The sequence below is a fragment of the Lissotriton helveticus genome, chromosome 7 (assembly GCF_964261635.1).
Source record: "Lissotriton helveticus chromosome 7, aLisHel1.1, whole genome shotgun sequence".
Classification (NCBI taxonomy): domain Eukaryota; kingdom Metazoa; phylum Chordata; class Amphibia; order Caudata; family Salamandridae; genus Lissotriton; species Lissotriton helveticus.
The window spans coordinates 1,956,178,209-1,956,197,899 of record NC_136068.1 but is presented as its reverse complement, the minus strand read 5'-3'; the positions used below and the strand labels follow the sequence as shown (position 1 = coordinate 1,956,197,899).

At 50.4% G+C, this 19,691-nt stretch overlaps 1 protein-coding gene across 1 annotated transcript in view; it reads right to left on the bottom strand.

Moving 5' to 3' along the window:
- The window catches only part of NOBOX (NOBOX oogenesis homeobox), a 312,543-nt gene extending 294,725 nt beyond the window's left edge, over nucleotides 1–17,818 (bottom strand). The window contains exon 1 of the mRNA XM_078651248.1: nucleotides 17,747–17,818. Within this exon, the coding sequence (XP_078507374.1) occupies nucleotides 17,747–17,765 (19 nt within the window). The 5' untranslated portion in view covers nucleotides 17,766–17,818. The remainder of the gene's footprint in view (nucleotides 1–17,746) is intronic.
- Nucleotides 17,819–19,691: the final 1,873 nt, after the last annotated feature.

Sequence of the window (19,691 nt, the reverse complement as noted above, 5' to 3'; positions counted from 1 at the left end):
TTTGAAATTATCAGAGTGTCGTCCGCGAACATAAGGATCGGGACGCGCTCTCCGGCCATCAGAGGGGCGTCAGTAGGGACCAGGGAGAGGTAGTCTGCAGCCCCGTTCACGAAGAGTGAGAACAGGGTAGGCGCCATAACGCAACCCTGCCTCACTCCCCGCTCAACAGGGAAGGCATCTGTAACCTCGCCCTGCTTACCCCACCTGACCCTAGCATAGGTGTCCTCGTGTAAACGGACAACCAAGGTCAGCAGTTCCGGGGCCATTCCTAGTTCCTCTAAGACTTGCCAAAGCTTTCCTCGGGGGACAAGGTCGAACGCCGCCCTCAGGTCGACGAGCACAGCACATAATGCCCCTTTTTCCAGGACAACTGTCCGCCAATATAAGATAATGAATCGAAAGACCTGGTCTATCGTACTGGTCCTGGAGCGGAAGCCAGCCTGCAGCGGGCCCAGGATGTCCCCTTCGTCCATCCAATCCTGAATTTTTCCCAGGACCAGGCGACCCATTATTTTTTGTATGGAATCAATCAGGCTAATAGGCCTGTAGTTGCCTGCTAGGGACTTGTCCCTTTTTTATAAACAGGCACAATTTCCACTCCCTTCCAAGAATGCGGAACAGCCACCCCTGAGCAATAGCATTAGATAGATGGGAGATATATATTCGCCATCTCTCCTTGTCATTTAAGTGTAGGTCGGCGTGTATACAGTCCATCCCTGGGGCCCGCCACTCGGTGACTAAGTTCAGGGCTCTATCCACATCCCCTAGACTAAAAACAACACCTTCATAATATATAAAGACGGATGCCGCCTCACTTTGGTTATCTTCTATGTTCTCGTACTGGGCCTTAAAATATTCAGTCCAGGAGTTTTTGGGGACGTTATTTTGCGGGCTGTTCGCCCGCCGACCTCCATCCCATTTATAAGTATCCCAGAATATCTTCGGGTTTTTAGACAAACCTGCGCCTTTAAGGTCCTGCCACATTTGGTCTTCCCATACTCTTTTTGCCCCACTAGTCACTTTTCTAAAATTACATCGGGCCGCTTTTATCATTATTGGATTTCTGGTTTTTAATGCTAGGCCCAACTCAGCCCGAGCTTCCCTACATAGTTTGCTGTACCACCTCTCTGTTTTTTCCTTGCTTTTACCTTGGCAGTACAGGGTTTACAAAAGTGGGCTTTGAGATTGGAAAAAAGATCAGCATGGTCTTCCCCGAATGGGTTATACCTCATCCCGTCAGTTACACCTAACCCTATTTTACCAAGCACCTTATCTACAATGCCTTTGATAGCATTTAATGTTTTGGGTTGATTATTCACTTTACACCACTTAAGATGGCGCTCATCATTTGCTAGGATGGTTTCAGGGGCTAATAGGTCTTCCGACATATCTGCCATTCCCTCCAGACCTAGTCTAAATAATGCTGTCAAGGGATTATGGTCACTCTCAATGCGAGTCTTCACTTCCATATCAACAAGGGAGTGCCAAAGCTTCAAATGGACAAGCTGATAATCTATTTTACTTGACCTTATGCCATTATCATATGTTTTTCTCCCCTCCTTATCAGACGGTGTTCGGCCATTTGCGGCCCTTAACTGATTACCTAAGCAAAACCCATTCAAGTGCAATGCAGCCTCGGTCCATTTGGCTATAGGGTTATTCTCCAATTGGGGTACCCCCCATCTACAGTCTTCTTCTTCTGACATATTTAAATCTTCCAATCCCAGGGGTTCAAAAGTTGTGTTAAAATCGCCCGCAATTAGTGGTATTATCTCTTCTGGCAAAGATTCAATCAATGATTCTAATACAACTAACACCTCAGATTTTTTTCCACCGGGTATACCTCTAGCATAGACGTTAATAATATCAATTTTTATGCTACCCGGGAGGCTGAGCCTGACTGCAATTATATCACAATGCCTAACTGGGAGTAATTGGATGCTACAACTTAAGTGTTGTTTAACCCAAATCACCATTCCTCCCATTGGACGTCCCTTTAGCCCTCTCACAGCAGGAACATAAAAATTCAAGTAGCCTGGTCTAAATACTGGTTCAACAGACCAGGTCTCTTGAAAAAGGCAAATATCAAATTCATCAATAAAACTTAACCAACATGGTGACACTAACTTTGGCCCCATACCCGCCAGATTCCACGATATTAACGAAGTCAAGGAAGCTGTAGACCTAAACCCTTCATCTACATCATTCCTTACTACAGTGGAGCTAGATTGCGGCACCGTGTTAGGATCAGTGGGGGGTGCGGGACTTACACTACATGCAGTTAACTGAGAAGGGGAATTGCCACCATTCTGTAGGGTAGCAGTTCCATTATTTACCTTAGATCTTATCCCACCTACATCTGATCTAACATTTGCATTCACCTGTCCCTTACTTCTAACTACATATTCATTGGGCGTTCTTATTACACTCTTACTGTAACGCCCTTCCTGTATTTGTTGTCAGTCGCAATCCTCCAGTCCCGATAGGACCGAAAATCTATTATATATTTATTTATTTATTTATTTTTTACAATTTATTAAGCGCAACGTATACCCGTAGGCGTCTTGGCGCGAATATATATAATTTTAAGCTCCGTGCGATAGGATGACCTACTACCTCGTTCCATGAGGTTTCTCTATATGGGTCCTGTACTGGTACATAAAAATAAACCAATGGAAGTGACTGAATCTGGGACTTGAGATCTACTTGAGGCCAATCACAAATATGCTCCACACATCTCCGATCTCTAAAGTTAATAATGACACAATCGCCCCCAATTGTCTTTGTGCTTCTGTCCACCCAGTTAACCCTTCTGGCAAATAGTATCTCTGCACGTATATGGGTTGCCAAAGGCCGATTAGCATTAAGCCAGAAAATGCATTTATTTTTTAATTCCATATACGTCTCCCTCTTTCCCTGTCCTAGTGATGGAACCCCCGCTAGCACCACTACATTAGGGGCTGACCCAGGGGGGAGTTCTGTAGTTGACAAATTAGATACTACATGGTCTGGAGGGCCACTGGAAGGTGGGCGTAATTGCACAACTGGTATGTTAGTCTCCACTTTTTTGTCCTTGGCTATCTGAGCAAATTGAGTAGCCCCTTCAATATTGGTTAGTGAATTAGCAGTACAGGGGGCTTCAGGTATATTTGCTGTGGTACTAATACTACTTTTTGGCAAGGCATTAGAAACTGTACCCACCGTGATTTTTCCTGCCGATTTTGGCTGCGTACAGTGTAAGCTACTGCCCCCGTTCCCCAACCGTTTCTGGGCGAAGCCAAAGAAAGTTCCAAGCATACCAGTCTATTCTCAATACAGTCCAGTCTCTCATGTATCGGGTGGATTGTTTTTTTGAGAATACGTACCAGCTTTTTCCAGAACAAAATGCCTGGCTCGCCCGATGAATCACCCTCCACACTTGGCAATGAATTAGCCTCTTTATCAGCTGGAGTCAATGAATCTGAATCCTGACAGTCTACAATGCTAGATGTGGCATTCTCCTTGCCCTCCTTTTCTTTTCCTTTTTTCCCTATTTTAGTTAGAGCTTGTAATTGAGCTTCTACCCTTGGGCGTTTACTCATTGATTCCGTACACTTTGAGTGCAATGCTCGGGCCATTGTGGCCCCACTTGCTGACCTAGTCTTGATACTGAATGAGGTCAGACTTTTCGAAGGGATTCCTTTGTTGGTCTCCGCTGGTAAATCTGTAGGCCGTTGTTCCGGGGATACAGTATATCCAACTGGCAGAGAATTACAACTACTGACATCATCCTCCAAAGAGCATAGTGTGTCCTCAAGATCAGCCTCATTGGGGACAGGCGACCTAGCCCTAGCCAGCCTTCCCATTGACGACCGCTTATCAAAGCGAGGGTCTAAAGATAATCTCTTTTTCGGTCAGTTCAATGTCTTTTGCCAGAGCTGACGAGACTCGTATGAGAAAATTATCTAAAGTACCCATTAGTGCCCCACCAGTATTTTTCCCGCTATGTTCTCTTACAGTAGAAGAGCTGGCCATGGTAAATCAAGCGGAGGTGACAAATTTTGCTTTTCTTTCCAATAGCTTTACCAGTTCCGGCCCTAGAAAGCAGTCTGTGACTAATCAGAAATTCACTGACCTGATTTCAACGTGGGTGTTAGAGGGGTAGCCCGTCCCATCCTTGCTCATACTTGAACGGGCTTAAACGGGCCCGGCGCACGTCCGCGCTGCCCTCGTGATTATGCGCTATGTAGGCGCCAGGGAGCTTCTGATGAGTACCAGGTGTGGGCTTTCACAGCATGCCCCCTGGGAGTTGTAGTCTGGTCTCCTTCCTCCTTTCAGGTCAACAAACAGCCCATATATGCGAAGCGGCTGCATAAAAGATCAGGAGCGTCAAAATGCCTCCAGAACCTGACCCAAGACTGTGGCACATGGGAAGGCTCCCTCTTTGGCGGGCGTTGACTGGGGCTGCCTTTGTTCGCTTGGCAACCTAGCGCAAGGCTTCCCATGCCAGGACCGACCAGAGGCTGATCCGTGGCACAGGGTTAGGAACCGAGCCATCCCGTTTCACGGATCTTGGACTGAAGTTTCTTAAACCTTGAATCCTCTTCTTATGACATGGGCAGTTTTTATCCCCATGTTCACTCTTTAATCATTTAAGTCCCTAATCATGGCCAGTGCTGCCTCCAATGTACCCCCGGTGAACGATGCGAGCAGTTCACTGAGCACGTTCCTGCAGTGCTTGAAAGCCACAGCACTAACTCTAGTTTGGTTGCAGCGCTGGTGCGGCAGGGACCTAGCGGTCTACTGAGAACAAACCAGGCTCCGGATCACAGAGATTTAATTTAAGAGGCCCAAAGAGGCAGCGATGGAAGCTCTCCTCAGTGAGGATAGAGGAATGGGTGATTGCCCATGGAGGGGGCCTGGGCTACACATGGTGCTCCTGTGGCAGGTGAGATTCTCTCTATGGCCTAAGAAGACCTTGTATTTGCATGTATCGTATGTGCTATTGTTAGACCTGTCAGCCTTTGATGGTCTCCCCCAAACTTTTTGCCTTCACGCACACTATTTTTGCTGATCTCATTTTCACTGGCCTGAGGACTCAGTGTGCCTTACCACTGCTAACCACTGCTAACATTAGGTTATCCCAATTGGAGTATATAATTTACTTGTAAACCCCAAATAAAGTGGCATTACCAGTGCCCGGGCCCGTAAATTAAATGTTTCTAGTCGGCCTGTGGTACTGATTGTTCTATCCACTTAAGTAGCCCTTTAAACAAGTCCCAGGCCTGCCAACGAAGCCTGTGCAGTTTTAAACTGCCATTTCGATCTGGCAAACTAAACCTTATGCCAGGATCAACCTTCCTTTTTAATACATATAGATCACCCCTAGGGTAGGCTCTGGACAGTCCCTATGGCAGGGAGTTGGACATATACTTTTAAGTATTGTATGTCCTGGTAGTGACAAACTCTTACATTATTTTTCACTACTGCAAGGCCTACCTCTCCCATAGTATAACAATGGAGTGCCTTATGTCATTTAATAAGCTGTAGCCTCCCGATGGGAACAAGTAACCAGTTCATATTTGGTGTCTTTGGAATTGTAACAAAGAATCCTCTCATATGGTAAAGTCAGATTTTAAATTACAATTTTGAAAATGCCACAGCATTTCCCTACCCTAGTCGTTTAGTGCCTGCAGCCTATCTCTGGGTCACAGGACAGGGTGTAGATGACAGATGGACTTAGTGTATTTCTCGTAGACAGCCACATACAATAGACAGCTTAGGTGTTCCTGGATGGGCCATCATTGGCACAATGGGAGGGCAGAGCTGGGCACAGTTCTATTTACACTCGAATAGTCTCTGTCATGCCCCCCACGCAAAGGCTGCATACCTCATGTAGTTAGTCTGGAGCCTGTGCAGGGAGAGTAGTAAGCCTGTGGACTTCAAAGGGAAACCTCTACAAGCTTCTCCCACTTCAAAGGAAGGCCCAGGTAAAAATATTGGACCTCATACACCAACCCTTCAGTACACTTCTGATCCTGTGAATACTCTGCCACAAATGACTGCTGTGAGTACTGCTGTGAGTACTGCTGAAAAGTCTGCCACTCTGCTGGAGTGCTACTCTGAAGGACGGCTGCCCTGCATTGCTGTCCTCATGCCTGGGTGAGAAAGAAGGAATCTACATCTGTTGAACCCAGGATTCCAGAGTGACTCCAATGGCTAGTTTGCTGGCTTCCTGACTCAGGGACAGAAGGCTCCAACAACCTTGAACCCAGCACCTGGACTCTGCCATCTGTGATCCCTACCCTGTCCAGTCGTGACACACCAGTCCGGCACCTTTGGAAGTTGGCCTGGAGGTGCTTTGCCAGGCCATCTGTGGACCCAGAGGAACCAGCGCATCGCCTCTGCTGTGAGATTTCCTTTAGCGCAAGGACTGTGCATCGACCTCACAGCCAGCATTGGTACAGCTGCTGAGCGAATCTTCTCTGACACCAGACTTCACATCGCAAGCCCTTGTCGACCGGATCCCTAACAATGACGGAAGACTTTGCATGTCAGCTGCGCAACTCCTCAGAATCAACTCATCGCCTTGGCTGAGTGATGCATCCTCATTATGAGACGACACAAACCGCAACCAAGATTCAAACAAATCTTGTTCTGGGTCCCTGTAGCCAGCCTGCGCTCCATCATGGTCAGCCTGAACTTGTGACTTTGTCCCAGTCCGGTGTGACCAAATATCCATAGTTGGCACTTTGTGATATTTGGCTCTATTTTCATGGAATCTTTAAAATTGCACATCTCAAGATAAACTGATTGGATTTTTGTAGTTTTGGTATTGTTTATTTATTAAAGATGAATCTATTTTCTATATCTGGTGTGGTATTCTTTTGTGGTGTGTTTTCACTGTGTTGCTGTTTGAAGTCTTGCGAAAATACTTTACACATTGCCTGGAAGTTAGGCCGGACTGCTATGTTCCACGATACCAGAGGGTTGATCACAGGTTAATTTGGAGTTTGCTCGTGACTTCCCCCTGACAATGATTGTGGTTTCTGCTCGGGTAGGATTTCACCCCCTCAACCAGCAACCCAATGCCTTACACTGGTGAGCAGTGGTGAGGATTTAGAGTTGAGTTTGTGGATTATCATACAGTCATTTTGTGGTAAACTACCATCCTATGTAACTAGTTTGAGACTAATTTGAGCCTTTTTAAGTTCTCTCTAGTTTTGCGGATTTTTTATCTATATGTAAGTTCCCTACCTCGTTGTCTCATACCATGGAAGGGGAGACGCTCAGTGTGAATACCCTCAGCAGGTTTGAGCTGCAGAAACTCTGCAAGGAGGGGGGCTCCGTGCAAGAAAGGACACAAACCTGGGCCTTCTGATTGCTCTCTGCGCCTCTGAGGAAGTCACTAGGACGCAATCCCAGACAGAGAACTCTGAGGAGCCTGATGTGGAGAATCCTGATGAAGGGGATCTTTACTTGGGACAAATGCTTGATGCACTCGCGGGTGTCCTAATCATATCAATGCAGAGCGTGATCTGGAGGTGCGACAGCAAATGGACTCATCAACCCGAGCATCGTCCTGGACATTGTGTTTTGCCCGGGTCCTTGAGCTGATCAGTGTGGTCCACAGGGGCGGGCTACCTTGAAGTACAGGTGGCATGTTCCTGCGCTAAACTATGGCGCGGCACCAGTACGCCATCAGCCTGCTAGGACCACACTGGCCATTTTAGGTACAGCAGTATTAATGGATGTCTGTGGGCCGCCCCTTAGATTGAATCACCCTGACCCTCTGCCAGTTCCATAGACTGGAGCTCCTCTTCCTGAAGCAAAGCTCCTCGTGGCCACCTCACACCGCGTGACAGCCAGACGCTTCACCCCCACACTCCTTGCAACTCCCTCCCCACCTCCAAGTCTTCCTCAAGCTACCTTTCCACTGCCCTTGTCCTTTCAGACAATAGAGACAATCCCTGTTTCCAACCCTTAACCTTCTATGTGGACTTTGAAAGAGAGGAATCCAAAGGCCAGGTGGTGTTTGTGAATTCAGGTCTCAAAGTTTGGAGCGGGCGGCGCAGAACCAGCACAGAAGGGGTTTACTGTCCCCGGGCAGCTGGAGCCTGTCTGCTGATGACATCCACTGAGTAAGACTGAAGCTGGGGTCCTGCCTGTGCATGGATATCACCATCGGCTGCATGGAGGCAGATCCGGGGCTCTGCAGTGTTGTCTTAAATCGAAGCTTCACCCAAACCCAAGTCTTAGTGGACAGCTCAGGTTCTTCTACCTCTCACCCGTCTTAAGGTAAACAGTGACTTTTGGGTGCATTGCAACTACCCCCGCTCCCCCCCCCGGCACCCCTCCGAGCTGCCTCAACTAGTCCTGCACTGAATGGTCGAAAACAGACGTAATTTGCCCGAACTTTACCCCCTTCACTTGTTTGAGGTTCTCTATCCCACCTCCGCGTGCCTTCCTGACCATACCCTAGGGGCAGTACCCAGGGACGCTCCGGACTTTGGCTACAATGGTCTTTCTTAACTATATCGACTGTGACCTATCAGGCTCTAATGCAGGCAAAGAATGAAGGAAACGTGCAGGAAGTTACCCACTGGACCCCGTGTCCCACTGCTCCCCCCATGTGGCACTGACTCAAAGTCCCATCTCACTGCAGAGAGGCCTTTCCTCTTTGATCATCCGTACAATGCGGCCCCTCCTTTCCCGCTGCCTGCTTGAGGCTTCCATACTGCATTTTAGTTTCCATCCAGGCTACAACTACACATTTTAACATCTCTTTTGTTTCCGTCAGGTAGACCCTGTTACAAGAGGTAAAGAAAGGTTAATTCACTCACTCATTCATTCTCCTGCTTCAGCAGAACAGGAAGGGTCCCCACTGCTCCTGGGGAGACCATTGTGAGAAGTTGGCCTGGCATATGATGTCCACTATTCTAGTGGGCACCTTGCACCAGTCCAAACAACCCTTATTGATGGTAGGTTTAAAGGCAACCTTTATTGAAAGCTATCCTAGTGGGAGGTGTGGAGAGCAGCCTTCAGGCTAAGTCTTGAAGGAGTGTAAAGCAGCTTGTTTTACCAGATTATAACCTCTTAAATGTCTAAATGAAAGGAGAACCACACAAGGTATATATATATATATATATATATATATATATATAATATATGTATTTATTATGAAACACTCTCTAGTAATCTCTTAACCCCTTAAGTGCTGCCGTCGGCCAACGGTCGTCACGGGCACTACCTCCCCAGTGCTGCGCACGACCGTTGGACGTCCAGTTCAGCACCGGATAATGGACAGCGCAGCACTGGGGAGGTTTGTTTACTAGCTTTAAAGGGGTTAATGAGATTACAGAGCAAGGTACAACCTTTAAACACAATAGAACTTCAGTAAAATAGCACAATATTCACTGGGCCCCAGGGGAGACCAAACCATAAAATTAAGAAAGTGGTATAAGAACCACAACTTGACTAGACACAGTGCCTAGAGCACGTAGAATTGCTGGGACCCCAAGGAACCACCCAAGGTAGTGACACAGGGGATCCAAGGGGGGCGCGTGCAGTGGGGGAACACAGCCGCGAGCGCCGTTAGCTTCTATGGGGAAAGTCGCAGTTAGAATGTTATACTTTAGGACACTTAGGAGAGCACTTTGAGCAAACCCCTTTAGGCTTAACCCCTTCCACGCTGATGACGAGCTGGGCTCGTCATGGCGTAGCCTCCTCGCACGCTGATGACGAGCCCAGCTCGTCACGTAAAGTGCGATTTAAAAAATCTCAGCGTACGAGCGGAATTCCGCCCGCACGCATGCGGTTAAGGGGTTCTAGGGCCAACTCCAATGGGAGCAGCGGAGTACTCGAGTTACCTCACCCAGGGAAGCCGGGTGCATAGGTGTCAAATGGTGTCGGGAATCGTCGTTAATTTCAATGGCGACCTGCTGCAAAGAGCTGCTGCTGTGAAGAAGGAGAGTGTCCGATGTGATCCAAGCCTGGATCGAAGATGTGAAGAACCTGAAAGCAGGGGGTACAGAGTCTGTGTCACTTGCCAATGACCAGGAGCACGATAGACAAATGCCCATCGATGTCGGGTGCTTCAGGTGCAAAGAGGTGAAGCTTGACTCTGCAGCCACGAGGACCAGGAGGCGTCAACGACGACCAGGAGCTGGATTCGAGCTGTCCCGCCAAGGATGGCGAGTGCTGCGGCGTCAGTGCTCAGATTGAACACAAAAAAGCTTTGGCAACAGCAACCCACGCAGGAAGAGACAAGATGCTTCAGTGTGGACCAGCAAGGTCTAGGGGACTCCACAAAGTTGCCTTCTCAGGGACCCACAGGTCAACAGACCAGGGATTGCGAAGGTACCTCAAGAGAAAACACAAAGGGCCGGCTCACTGAACACTCGTGGACTGTAGGCCGGCAATCTTCGGTGAAATTCCTGCTCGGGGTTTGGGCTACAAGTAACCCAATGCACAGCCATGAGGATCGTCAAGAAGCATATGCACTTACAAATGTGCTCGGTGTCCAGGGGACAGAGGGATGTTGAGGATCAGTTGGGCGGAGGCGTTTTGAATGCGTTGCAGTTGCCGCAGGTGTTTGGCCGGGATTGCCAGCGTAGAGTGCGTTGCCGTAGTCTAGCCTACTGCTGAAGAGCGCCTGGGTCACCGTTTTTCTAGTTCCGGTGGGGATCCACTTGTACATCCTGTGCAGCATGCGGAGGGTGTTGTAGCAGGAGGAGGAGACGGCGTTGACCTGCTTTGACATGGTGAGGGAGGAGTCGAGGATGATTCCCAGGTTGCGCGCGAGGGTGCTGTTCCTAGCATGGTCGGCCACTGTGAGGTTATAATGCACTTAAAGAGTATATGGTCTGGCTGCATCACAGATCAACCCCTGAGAATAGATTTCGAAGGCTGCTGAGGGGCCCTGCTCATGCATGGGCACCCTCTCACACAAAACCCAGCACCCTGCCTTCAGGATTGATAATATAAGGTAGATATAGGGAACTTATACCTAAGTAAGGGCTGCATACACCACCTTACCCAGGCTGCAGTAGCAGACCTGTGGTTCATTATGGAAAGCTTCCCAGGGGTGGCATAATACACGCTGCAGCCCCTGGTAGGCCTCTGGGTTACCTATGCCCTTGGTACCTAGTGTACCATATACTAGGGACTCATAAGGGTACCCCAGTATCCAATCTGGAGTGTACCTAATGTACATGCAGTCAATTTAGAGAGTAAGCAGCTATGCTTTGGTCCTGGTTAGCAGGGCCCCAGCCAGACTAAAGTCGAAAAACAGTGAAACACCAGCAAAAAGTGGGGGTAACCATAGGAAGCAGATCCTACTCTCCTACAACCACAGAAGGAGGGGTGAGTTCTGCACTTCTGTGAGGGCAGGGAGAGTAGACTATTTGTCATAAAATGATAGTATGAGGGAGAGGAGGCCGTCTTCTCTTTTTACTGGTGGACTCCAGCGGGAGCCCACCCCCGTGCCAGGGTGGCTCCCGCTGCTCTATGCTTGCAGAGGGAGGCAAGGGGCAGGTTAGGGCGCTGAGGGAGGAAGCAAAAAGGGTGGTTTCCAGCGGTATCTCATAGGTGAGAAGTTTATCACTTATATAGTGTTTACAAAGCACCCAACACTGTTTCTCCTTTCTAAGCGCTGTGATGATAAGTGTTCGCATTGGCACATATGGCTTCCAATGCTCTATGAACACAAACAGTCACGTGCAGGTATGATGCAAGGAACACGACCACAAATCCAAGCAGATAAACTGCTACCAAGACCTTTATTTTATTTTATTTTATTTTATTTTCTTATAGAGCGCTAACAATCATCCAGGGTAGGATATCACGGCGCTATGCTAGCTGGTGTGCATGTAACGTGGGTGAGAGCCCAGTTAGAATTATTCAGGATGGGGGAAGAGGAAAGATTTTAGCTGTTTCCTAAATGCCAGGTGGCCTTCTGTGAGTCGGAGAGCTGTAGGTAGTTCGTTCCATTTGGCCGCAGCAATATGGGAGAAAGCGCGCTCGCCCATCCTGGCTCTCTTTACCTGGCAGGTTTTTGCACGAGCCAAGAATTGAGAGCGGAGGTTCCGAGTGGGAGCATAAAACTGAATCCTATTTCTAAGGATGAGGGGACCAGTTTTGTGCAGTGCTCTATGAGTGATGCACATCATTTTAAAAGATGCTCTTTGCTTCATTGGTAGCCAATGGAGGTGGCGCAAGCAGCTCTTGGCCGAGTCGTATTTCCTTTTCATACAAATGGCCTTGGCTGCTGCGTTCTGCACCATTTGGAGCTTGATGAAAAGATACTCGGCCATGCCTACAAACAGAGAGTTACCGTAGTCCAGCCTACTCATCAAGAGTGACTGGACCAGGATCTTTCTACACTCCAGTGGAATCCAGGGGAAGACTCTTTTAAGCATTTTTAGGATTGCAAAGCCTTTGCCACATATGGCGGCTACATGAGTCTTCATGGATAGGGCGGTATCAATGGTTATTCCGAGGTTCCTTGCTGTTTGCGCCGGGGCAGGTGGGGTGCCCAGCGCTTTTGGCCACCAGCTGTCATTCCACAGCTGGGTGTGACTTCCGAACAGAAGTATCTCGGATTTCTCTGCATTGAGTTTTAGACAATGCAGGTGCATCCATTCGGCCAGTTCAGCAAGACAGTTAAGTAGCCTTTCTTTGGGGTTGTTTTTTTCATCCAGGATGACAGTGAGTTGGGTGTCGTCGGCATAGGAACAGATTTCCACACCCCATTTTCTGCCTATTCCCGCCAGTGATGAAACAAAAACATTAAACAAAGTTGGGCTTAGAGAGGCCCCCTGTGGGACCCCGTATTTGATGTTCCGGCATGGGGACGAGAACTTGCCCATGTGCACTGATTGTGATCTATCCAATAGGAAGGACCGCAGCCAGCCCAGTGCTTTGTCCCTTATACCTTTAGATGCCAGGGTTTCCAGAAGCAGATGGTGGGGGGCGGTGTCGAAAGCCGCCGAGAGATCCAACAATATTAGGGCGACTGTCTTTCCTTGGTCAACATGCATCCGGATGTGGTCCAGCACTGCTAGGAGAGTAGTTTCTGTGCTGTTATTGGCCCTGAAACCAGTCTGTGTGATGTCCAGCAGATTGTTTGCCTCGAGAAAACTGGCCAGTTGTCTGTTGACCAGTTTCTCTAGGACTTTCGACAGGTAGGGAAGTTGGGATATGGGCCTATAGTTGGCCGGGTTATTAATATCTAAACCAGCTTTTTTTATAAGGGGAGTGACTGTGGCGATCTTCCAGCTGGATGGGAACTCTGCAGCATCTAACGAATGATTTAGTACCTGGGTCACTGCAGGACAGATCAGGGGGATGAGCTGCCGGAAAATATGATGAGAGCAGGGGTCCAAGGGGGAGCCAGATTTGATTTCGAGCATAGCTTTGCCTACTTCCTCTTCGGAGTATGGGCCAAAGCTAGTGCAGCAGGCTTGGGGGGAGGAGGGCTCGTAATCCATCAGGCTGCCTGTTTTGAGTGTAGAAAAGGATGAATAAATCTTGTCTATTTTTTCGCAAAAGAAGTTATTCATTTTATCGCAGCCTGTTTGGGAGGGAGTCCGGTTGGACGAGAGATTGGCAGGACTGCAGAGCTCTTTTACAATTTTAAAAAGCTCTTTAGAGGAGTTCTTATTCTCTACGATTCTGCTGGTAAAGTAATCTTTTTTTGCCTTTCTGATGGCTTTGGTGTATCGTGACAGTTCTTTTTTGTAAATAGCCCTCGTCTCCTGAGTTTTAGTTAACCTCCATTTGTGTTCGAGCATTGTGCATTTCCTTTTTTGTGCCTTCAAATCTTGCCCGTACCAATTTTCAGACACGGTGCGTCTGGGGTTGACATTGCGACGGAGCTGTGAGCAGTGCTTAAGGTTCACTAATGAGACACGTGTCACACTCCTGGGAAACACACAGACTCCAAACCAGCAACACACAACTGTACAATACACACAGTACCTGTGAATGAATGAATATATGAAGTAATGGTGGGGCGCACTTGCACCAAGATGCTTCTTGGCGCTGGGAATGTACCACCAAACTCTGAAAAAGTGCTGGGTGGAGATTAGCAACAAAGGTCACAATGTGACTCGCGGTGGCCTAGAGACCCACTACAGTGGTTAGTAGTGAAGTCACACTGTTCTAAAGTAGCTCTTTGCAGACGAAAGAAGATTCATGTGTTTCTAATGCAAGGACACACGTCCTGAGAATGTAATACGGTTAGGACACTCACTGCAGAGAAAGTGCACAGGTCACAAACGCACAGGTGCATCGACACAAAGCGTGAGAACTGCTGGCACAAGCTTTTTAGCTGGAGGGCTATATAATCCTCTTACCATACCAAGACCAGTGCTGTCACTCGTCTGAAATAAGACACAACCTCCACTGGGCTACAGGACACATTCATATTACTAAGGCCTACAAACAGCCCGCCCTGCACTGCAGCCTTGCCCTCCTGTGACATACCCACGAGCGTCCTATCACACACACGGCTCACTGCCACACCCGTGCCCCATACAGAGGCACCACACCAGCTCAGAAGTAACCATGTACCTAGTGACACCCCTGTGTTGTAATGTTTCAGTAATGCACATAGTATCCTATGCATTTACTCCCAATAACACACAAGCAGCCTTGTATGTAATTACACCCTGTGCTGCTGCTCTTCTATAACGCACACAGACCCCCCCCACCCGTGTCATTTACACTCAATAAGGCACCAGGGGTTCTCTGTGTATATTTACACTCTGTGCTGTTGAGCTATAACACACAGAGCCCAGCCCCCATCTGAAGCCCCCTGTGTCCTTTACACTCAATAAGGCACCAGGGGTTCTCTGTGTATATTTACACTCTGTGCTGTTGAGCTATAACACACAGAGCCCAGCCCCCATCTGAAGCCCCCTGTGTCCTTTACTTAAGGCACCAGGGGTCTTCTGTAATTACACCCATCTTCCATAAGATCAATCAATCAATCAATCAATCAATCAAAGCATTTATATAGAGCACTACTCACCCGGAGGGTCTCAAGGCGCTGGGGGGAGGGGGTCCGCTACTGCTCGAACAGCCAGGTCTTGAGCTGCTTCCTGAAGGCGAGGTGGTCCTGGGTCAGGCGGAGGTGGGTCGGAAGGGAGTTCCAAGTCTTGGCGGCTAGGTAGGAGAAGGACCTTCCTCCTGTGGTGGCTCTTCGGATGCGGGGGACGGCGGCGAGGGCATGGCTGGTCGATCGAAGCTGGCGTTTGGGAGCGTAGAAGTTGAGGCGGCTGTTGAGGTATCCTGGGCCTTGGTTGTGTAGGGCTTTGTGTGCGTGGGTGAGGAGCCGGAAGGTGATTCTTTTGTTGACCGGGAGCCAGTGCAGTTCTCTCAGGTGTCCGGAGATGTGGCTGCGGCGGGGGATGTCCAGGATGAGTCGTGCTGAGGTGTTCTGGATCCACTGGAGTTTCTTCTGGAGTTTGGCGGTGGTTCCGGCGTAGAGGGAGTTGCCGTAGTCCAGACGGCTGGTGACGAGGGCCTGGGTGACCGTCTTTCTGGTCTCGGTGGGGATCCATCGGAAGATCTTACGTAGCATGCGCAGGATGTTGAAGCACGACGAGGAGACGGCGTTGACCTGTCTGGTCATGGACAGGGAGGAGTCCAGGATGAAGCCCAGGTTGCGTGCGTGGTCTGTGGGTTTGGGTGCGCTGCCCAGGGCGGGGGGCCACCAGGAGTCGTCCCAGGCGGAGGGTGATGATCCCAGGATGAGGACTTCCGTCTTGTCCGAGTTCAGTTTCAGGCGGCTGTTCGACATCCATTTGGCTACGTCTGTCATCCCTTCGTGCAGGTTGGCTCTGGCTGTGGCGGGTTCGTTGGTGAGGGAGAGGATCAGCTGGGTGTCGTCGGCGTAGGAGATGATGTTGAGATTGTGCTGGCGTGCGATGGCTGCGAGGGGGCTCATGTAGACGTTGAAGAGTGTTGGGCTGAGCGAGGAGCCTTGAGGAACGCCGCAGATGACTTCGGGGGCCTCCGATCTGAACGGGGGGAGGTGGACTCTCTGTGTCCTTCCGGCGAGGAAGGAGGTGATCCACTCCAGTGCCTTCTCCTGGATACCGACGTTGCTGAGGCGCTGTACTAGGGTACGGTGGCAGACAGTGTCGAAGGCCGCGGAGAGGTCCAGGAGGATGAGGGCCGCTGTTTCTCCGTTGTCGAGCAGGGCTCGGATGTCATCGGTAGCTGCGGTACAGAGCCCAGTAAAATCTCTAAAGCCCTCTTTGTCATTAACACTCAATAATGCACCTGGGGTCCTCTGTGTAATTACACCCATCTTCTAGAACACACAGAGCTCAGCCCCCCTGCCCCCCTTAAGCCCCCTGTGTCATTAACACTAAATAAGACATCATGGGGCGCTCTGTAATTACACCCATTTTCTATAAGATACAGCGACAATCTCCAAAGCCCTCTGTGTCATCACTTCTATAGCACACACGGCCCCCACCCATCTCGAGCCCCCCCGTGTCATTAACACTTGATAATGCAATATGGGTCTCTGTAATTACACCCTGTGCTGCTACACTGCTACAACAGTGAGCCCAGCCCCCATCTGAAGCCCCCTGTGTCGTTTTCAGTCAATAAGCCACCAGGGGCCCTCTGTAATTACATCCTGTGCTGTTACACTTCTATAACACACAGAGTCCCCCCATCTGAAGCCCCCTGTGTCACTAATACTGAATAATGCATCAGGGGTCCTCTGTGAAATCACACCTTGTGCTGTTGTACTTCTATAACACACAGAGCCCAGCCCCCTTCTAAAGCCCCCCCATGCCCTTAAGATACTGAGCCCAGCCCCACGCCCCCCATCTGAAGCCCCTGTGCCATTAACACTCAATAATGCCCCATGGGGCCTTGTATGTGATTACACCCTGTGCTGCTGCACTTATATAACACAGATACCCCCATCTGAAGCCCTCAGAGCCATTAACATCCAATAATTCACCAGGGGTCCTTGTATGTGATTACACCCTGTGCTGCTGCACTTCTATAACACACCCAGCCCCCTCTGTCCTTTACACCCAATAAGGCCCCAGGGGCCTCTGTGTGTCGATTACACCCTTTGCTGCTGCACTTATATAACACACAGACCCCCATCTGAAGCCCCCAGAGTCTTTAACACCCAATAATGCCCCAGGGGTCCTATGGGTAATTGTACTCTGTGCTTCTATAGCACTCACAACCCAGGCCCCCATCAGAAGCCCCCAGAGTCCTTAACACCCAATAATGCCCATGGGGTCCTATGGGTAATTGTACCCTGTGCTTCTATAGCACTCACAACCCAGGCCCCATCAGAAGCCCCCAGAGTCCTTAACACCCAATAATGCCCCAGGGGTCCTATGGGTAATTGTACCCTGTGCTTCTATAGCACTCACAACCCAGGCCCCCATCAGAAGCCCCCAGAGTCCTTAACACCCAATAATGCCCCAGGGGTCCTATGGGTAATTGTACCCTGTGCTTCTATAGCACTCACAACCCAGGCCCCATCAGAAGCCCCCAGAGTCCTTAACACCCAATAATGCCCCAGGGGTCCTATGGGTAATTGCACCCTGTGCTTCTGCACTTCTATTGCACTCACAGCCCAGGCCCCCATCAGAAACCCCTGGTGCCATTAACACTCATTAATGCCCTCTGGCCTCTGCACTCACCCCCGGTGCTGCCCCCCTCCCAGGACCCCCAGCTGCCTTTATTGGCTCATTATTGCCCTGATTGAGCTCATTATTACCCTGCTCAGCCTCCTCCATCCTCGTCTCTCCGGCTCTTTATTTCTCCTACGTTTGATTTTTTTCTTTTCCCCAGTTTCAGTGATTGACCCGGTTTGGACAGATCCACTCCCCAACAGGGGTGCCAAGATTTAATGAGTGTTTATTGTTTGTGTTTTCTGCTCCCACCTGGCCTGTGTTCACCTGGACATCTCTAATTGATTCTATTTCCTAGCAGGCGAGGGGGCCTGCTCCCCTGCACCCCTCTTTGGCCCCTGCACTCATCATGGACCCCCCTGCACCCCCCTCTGCTCGGAATGGTACCGCCCGGTGCTGTTCTAGCCCAGCTCATTTGGGTCACCTGGAGATACCTTCAGCCGCAGGGGCTGCTGGGAGATTCTAAACACAAGGGCAACTCTGCGTGAAAAACAGGATGGGCGCTGTGCACTCAACAACGACTGCTGGTTACAAAATACACAGCGGCCAGAGGTCGAGAGAGAGGCCGTGAACTCCGGCGCCATGACAGGGCCAAGCAGCGGCCTCGGCCGGATACAATGTCCCGATGCAAGATGGCCGCTGTCTAAACCGCGGCTTGTCCTTCTACACTGTCGACTCTTCCTCAAAAGACTTGCCAGCTTGTAGTCACGGCTCTCTTCTGATTGGGTGAATCTGCTCCAATCAGTGAGGAGGGGCCCCTCTGATTGGCTGACGGAGTAAGAGGCTCGCGTTGAGGCCTAGTAGGTGTTCGAAGCCTGAACCAAACTACTCCCACGCTCTGTCGGGCGCAGGTGGGGTTAAACGCTCGCCGCTGTCCTCAGCGGTGCGGGGAAAGGCACGAGCTCCCATGTCCGGGACCCCTTCCTTCGCCAGGCCCCTCTGTGGCGTGAAGATGCCGTTAGGATCAGTTATTGGTGTTAGTCATATTGAGTGAGCCGAAGAGCGCCTAGAGAGGAAGCATGGGGGGGGGGGGGAGAGGGGGGCAGAGATAAACACTTTGATGTGCTCACAAGGGTAGAGCACGGGCTGCTGCGAGGCCAGACCTAGCATGAGCAGGAGAGGCCCAGCATGGATGAAACACCTGCAGGCCACACCTGATGAGTGCAGGCTCCCCAGCTGTGCACACAGAGCACACCTGATGAGTGCAGGCTCCCCAGCTGTGCACACAGAGCACACCTGATGAGTGCAGGCCCCCCAGCTGTGCACACAGAGCACACCTGATGAGTGCAGGCTCCCCAGCTGTGCACACAGAGCACACCTGATGAGTGCAGGCCCCCCAGCTGTGCACACAGAGCACACCTGATGAGTGCAGGCTTCCCAGCTGTGCACACAGAGCACACCCGATGAGTGCAGGCTCCCCAGCTGTGCACACAGAGCACACACGATGAGTGCAGGCTCCCCAGCTGTGCACACAGAGCACACCTGATGAGTGCAGGCCCCCAGCTGTGCACACAGAGCACACCTGATGAGTGCAGGCTCCCCAGCTGTGCACACAGAGCACACCTGATGAGTGCAGGCTCCCCAGCTGTGCACACAGAGCACACCCGATGAGTGCAGGCCCCCCAGCTGTGCACACAGAGCACACCTGATGAGTGCAGGCTCCCCAGCTGTGCACACAGAGCACACCTGATGAGTGCAGGCCCCCCAGCTGTGCATACAGAGCACACCTGATGAGTGCAGGCCCCCAGCTGTGCACACAGAGCACACCTGATGAGTGCAGGCCCCCCAGCTGTGCACACAGAGCACACCTGATGAGTGCAGGCTCCCCAGCTGTGCACACAGAGCACACCTGATGAGTGCAGGCTCCCCAGCTGTGCACACAGAGCACACCTGATGAGTGCAGGCCCCCCAGCTGTGCACACAGAGCACACCTGATGAGTGCAGGCTCCCCAGCTGTGCACACAGAGCACACCCGATGAGTGCAGGCTCCCCAGCTGTGCACACAGAGCACACCTGATGAGTGCAGGCTCC